Source organism: Chinchilla lanigera, unplaced genomic scaffold, assembly GCF_000276665.1.
Source record: "Chinchilla lanigera isolate Chin_1 unplaced genomic scaffold, ChiLan1.0 scaffold00077, whole genome shotgun sequence".
NCBI lineage: Eukaryota > Metazoa > Chordata > Mammalia > Rodentia > Chinchillidae > Chinchilla > Chinchilla lanigera.
In genome coordinates, this window is record NW_004955478.1 from 10,269,629 (window position 1) to 10,274,698 (window position 5,070).

General features: G+C 57.0%; 1 protein-coding gene across 13 annotated transcripts in view; it reads right to left on the reverse strand.

The window, feature by feature from the left end:
- Nucleotides 1–1,811, reverse strand: part of Mapt (microtubule-associated protein tau) — a 49,001-nt gene extending 47,190 nt beyond the window's left edge. For all 13 annotated transcript variants that reach the window (XM_005402267.1, XM_005402265.1, XM_013503150.1 and 10 more), the window contains exon 1: nt 1,698–1,811. In XM_005402267.1, the coding sequence (XP_005402324.1) occupies nt 1,698–1,797 (100 nt within the window). In that variant the 5' untranslated portion in view covers nt 1,798–1,811. The remainder of the gene's footprint in view (nt 1–1,697) is intronic.
- Nucleotides 1,812–5,070: the final 3,259 nt, after the last annotated feature.

A 5,070-nucleotide genomic window follows, 5' to 3' on the forward strand; every position in this document is an offset into this window, starting at 1 on the left:
ATGGTTTTAGGTTTATAGAAAAATTGTGAAGGTAGTAGACAGAGTCCTTTCCACAACCAGTTTACTCCACTGCTAGCATGTGACATGTTACAGTACACTGGTTGCAATGTAATACACCATTTGTTTATTGGTACAGGGGATTGAACCCAGGGCCTTTGCACGGAGCCGCATCCCCAGCCCTTCTTATTTTTTATTTTGTGAGAAGGTCTCACCAAATAGCTAAATGGCTGGGGCTAGGCTCTGACTTGGCAATCCCTTTGACTCAGGCTCCCAGAGGACTAGGATTAGAGGTATGTGCCACACACCCAGTTTAATTTAGTATTTAAATCACACTGTCCTGCCTCGACATTGTATTTTTCATTGGTATAATTCATCATGTGAAGAATTCACTCTGAATGCGATATGTTGTGTCTCGAACTTGGGTTCCACCCGTGGGAGTTTACCAGCTGAAGTTATTAAACATTTCTGAACTCCATCGGGTGCTGACCTTGGGCAGGGAGTCTTGGCTGGAGCCCGCACTCGCCCGTCAACTCCTGCAGCTCTGAGTTCTGCAGTGCCCCAGCCCCCTCCCTCTCCTGCCGCTTGGACACGCCCTTCTAACTCACAAACGCCACTTGGTCCCACACCTTCCTGCTTACAGACATAGGAACCAGCCTCTGCAGCTGGACCCTAGTCAGTCCTGAGCTCCAGGGGGGGAGGGGACGGGTGCTCTGGACGTAGGAGAGCTGGTGGCCCCTGTGTCTCGCACCCAGGGGACCCCTGAGACACCCCCTTGTCCAGCCGGCAAACGTCACTTCCCACCTTAAGGGTCACAATTTCCACCCACTACCCCACACTCTGGCTGTGAGCGTTTTATTTTTAGCATTAAAAGAGAGGAGGGGGCTGTTGCGATTTCATCATCCTAGAGACGGGGCGGGGACCACGTCCTCCTCGCGGGGGTCACCCGGAGAGCTGCACAGGGAGGGAACGCCGTGGGCAGAGCTCCTCCTGGCACAGGCCAGCAGCCCGGGCCCGCTCAGGGGTCCAGCAGCAAGCCAGCGGCCAGTGCAGGGGACTGCGGACAGGGCTCTGGCTGACCCTGCTCCCCAGAACACGGGGTCCTACTGTGAGATGAAACCTGTATATTGGGGAGGGGTCCATGGACAAGGCCAGAAGGCCGCGTTATAGACTGGCACTTGATGCTAACCTACTCTGGCCAGGTTCAGGACAGACGAGCCTGATTTAAGGAAAGGGTGACAAGTAATGGCTGAGGCCATGTATTTCACATGCCAACGAACACCCTCGATTCACAGGCTAACGGGTGGCTAGGGGCTCCAGGGGTGCCCTGTGCTATGCAGGGTCACAAGCCCTGCAGCCTTTTTTTTTGATACTGGGTGTGGAACTGCGCTTGCCAGACAGGTGCTGAGCCGCTGAGCTCCCTCCCCGGCCCCGCCCGGCAGTCTTCGACACACTCTCCCTGCTCTTGAGGCAAACGCCCCTTTGGAAAGGCAAACCTCCAGGTAACCTCCCCTCTGAGTCATTCTGGCTTTTTCCGATGAACGAGACCCCAGTCTACTGACAACCTAACGCTACAAGGTATTGAAAACGCCTGCAGAAGTCAGGATGCAAACCTTTCCCGCCGCCCCATGCCAGAGCAAAGCAAGTGCTGGTTGTGAGCCTCAGGGGGCCGGGCACGCTGTGCAGAGGCGTCCACTAACCTTTCAGGCCGGGCTCTGTGTCCCCCTCCTGGTCCTGGAGCGGGGTGTAGTCCCCGGCATGGTCTTCCATCGTGTCAAAGTCCTGGCGGGGCTCAGCCATCCTTGTTCAGGGCTCGCCTGGGGAGAGAAGGTGGGAGGGTGAGGGACACGCTGCGTGCTGAGCTGAGGGACCCATGTCCCAGGAGTGCGGGGGTGGGGCGGGGTACAGAGGAGTCCCCTCTCCCAGGCCATGGCCTTCCACGCTCCTGTGCAGCACGCGGATGCTCCCCGTGCCTACCAAAGTGACATACTGACACTTCCGAGCGCTTGTCATTCACCGACCGCATCTCAGCCTACTCCACTCAAAACCCCGGGGAGACAGGCTCGGCAAGCCCGACTTCCGACGCCACCTCACTGCACAGTAAATGCTGCCGGCTCCCAGTTTAACTTTCTTTTCCCTTGTAGGGCTGGGGATAGAACCCAGGGCCTCGCAGGAGCTAGCAAGTGCTCTGCCCCCAGCTACACCCAGCCTCTGTGCATCTTCTTCCTGGTACTCCCACTGCCTTAGTGAATGGGCCACATCCACTCGTCAGGACTGTACAGTAAGACCAAAAAAAAAAAAAAAAGAGAACCCACAGGAGGAAAGGAGCTGGGCAACAGGATGGCTTGTGTCCCAAAAAGATCTTTGCTTGAAAGAACTCCCTGCCACTGCATGTACCTAATTGTTCATTTATTTCACTTAGTAAGTTCTAAAAAATGTATTCTACTATTCCCCTTGACCTCCGCTATCACTTAAAATTTTTGTTTTGTTTTGTTTTGGTTTTTGAGACAGGGCCTCACTATGCAGTTCAGGCTGGCCTTGAGCTCACTTTGTAGCCAGGCTGGTCTCGAACTCACAAAGATCCTCCTGCCTCAGCCTCCCAAGTGCTGGGATTACAGGCGTGCACCACCAGGCCCGGCTCATTTTAAATTTTTTGTGTGTCTTTATTTCCATGGATTGTTCAAGATTCCACTTGAGCTTCAGGTAAAGTAAATATTTACTGTCAAAAGCCAGACAGGAGACACCACAGGCCCCGCCCGCAGCCTGTCTTCTAGTGACCCCTCTACCCCCTAGCGTCACACTCACTGCCCTTTGGGGCTGGAGGGTCAGAAGTACTCGAAGGAACCTGGACGAATTATAGGGGCCGATGCAGGAATTAAGTCATTCCTTAAACACATGCTGTCATTTACTACATGAAATAAGCAGGCTGGCGCATCTCACAGGCCAGTATTTTTCTTTGGGGGAAAGCGTGGATTGTACAGGAGGAGGTCTCTAAGCAGGGAGGCTCCCCCAACCCCAGCCCTGGGAGACAAACACCTTCAGGATTCCTGGATTTCCACGCTTGCCCCAGCCGCTCTAGGCCAGCTGTCCAGTGCTAACGTTTTCAAACCTGCGTGCCGTGTTCAGAAAGATAAGCCTGCTTCTAGAGCATCCCTGAGGTCAGCTCACCATAGGAAGGAAGCAGGATCCAAAAAGGAGAGGTCCCCAGAGAGAAACCAAAGCCACCCCTCTTCTTAGCTTTGTGACAAACACCAAGGGCTGGCTCCTGAGCCCGCAAGCCCTGCGTGTGTGGGGGGAGCTGCTCGCTGATGCTACTGGCACCCCTGGGCCTGGCAACGGGGGCCTCACGCTTGCCCCGGAGGCACCTCACAGACGCCTCACAGAGCACACAGCGGTCCTCTGAGGTAGGTGTCTACGTCACGATCATCATCACCACGGGTCTTACGATTCCCAGGAATCCGGGAGGTCCTCTCCCCAAGGTCAGAAGCCAGCAGGAGGCAGGGCCCACGTGCACAGCCTGTGCCGAGTAGCAGGGACACTGAGCTGCTCCTCACAGCCTGCTGCTTCACCCTGGACCGTAAAACAGTCTTCGCCTTTCTGCCTAAGACATCAGGGCCTGTGCCTGGGAGGGGGAGGGGACAGAGAAGCTGCCACTTCTCCCAGCCTTAAGGTTCTTCCTCCCCAAAATGTCGCTCTGTGACCTGGAGCTCCCTTCCTTCCCTGACGTTTATCCTAAGTGGGCCCAGGCAGCCTGCGTCCTCAGCTCAGGAGCCCAGGAATCCAGCGATGGGAGAGCAGGACGTCTCCAGCCCAGGCTGGGCTGGGGGGCAGTGACCCTGGCACCCAACAGAAGGTCTGCACTTCGGCACGCCAGGCTCCTGCTGTCCTCCTCCTGGAAGCCAAGGGCAGGCGAGCTCTCCGGAAGAACGGACCAAGGACAGAGCCAGCTGACAGGTGGTACAACCGCACACTGCAGGCCTGAGACCCACGCAAAGCTGCTGCACTGAAATACCTAAATAAGCAGGGCCCTGAGGACGCAGCCAGCCTGCGCCAGACGTGCCATCAGCCACGGGCCCCTGTAATCCCAGCGGGTCGCACGGACAGGAAGTAAACACCACAGCAGCTCCCCCCCCCACGCCCCGCTTTTCCTGTCCTCCGGCCCTGTCTGCCTCTGCGGCTCGGTCTCCGTGTTTCCATGTCCATCCCTGTCCCTGTCCCTGTCCCTCCCTCCTTCCCACCTCCTACTTGCCTGAGCACTGGCTCAGAGGCAGCGGGGTGGGAGCTCAGGAAGAAATTTTAGAGGAGCATAAAAACCGGGTGACACTTAGAAAACAAAACAGGCCACTTTTAAGGAACCCTTGGAAAAGGATGGCCTCCTGCCGAGAAAACCACCAGAGGGTCTTGGATTCTGTCCCTGTCGCTTTACGGAGAGGCTGGGGGACCCGCTCGCTAAGCCGAATTTAGGCTCAAGGTCCCCGGCCCCCGGCAAGCCCTGCCCGGAGGGAGGAAGCGGAGTCTGTAGGGTGACCGCCACGGCCGCGAAGGCGCGTGCACTGCCGCGGGGACACGGCGCGCTGACCCGGGCAGGGGCAGGAGAGGCGCCTGCATGCGCAGACCGGGGACCAAGTCCTGGCTGCTGCCGCAGTCTTGCCTAACTTTGGACGGTTGAAGTAAACTTCATAAACGCACCATTTCAAAGTGAGCATGAGCCATTTTTAAGTGGGATTCAGCAGCCCATCGCGCTACTCACCCACCGTCGCCTGTAATTCCAAAACATTCTCACCGCCCCGAAAGGAAGCCGGTGCCCACCCCCGCAGCGCCTCTGGCCCTGGATTCGCCTCTTCTGACCACTCCACATAGATTCCCTGTCCACACAGGAGGCGAAGACGTGTGTCACCGCGTGTCTCTCATGTCGTCCGGATTCACCCAGGTGGCCAGCGGTCACGGCTCCAAGCCTCGGGGACATCCCACTGCACAGGTTTACCCAGCTGCTCCTCCACGGCCCGTTAGCCACTAACTGGGAACAAGACAACGTGGAACTCTCTGCTGGGGCTCCTCTCTGAGAACAGCGGA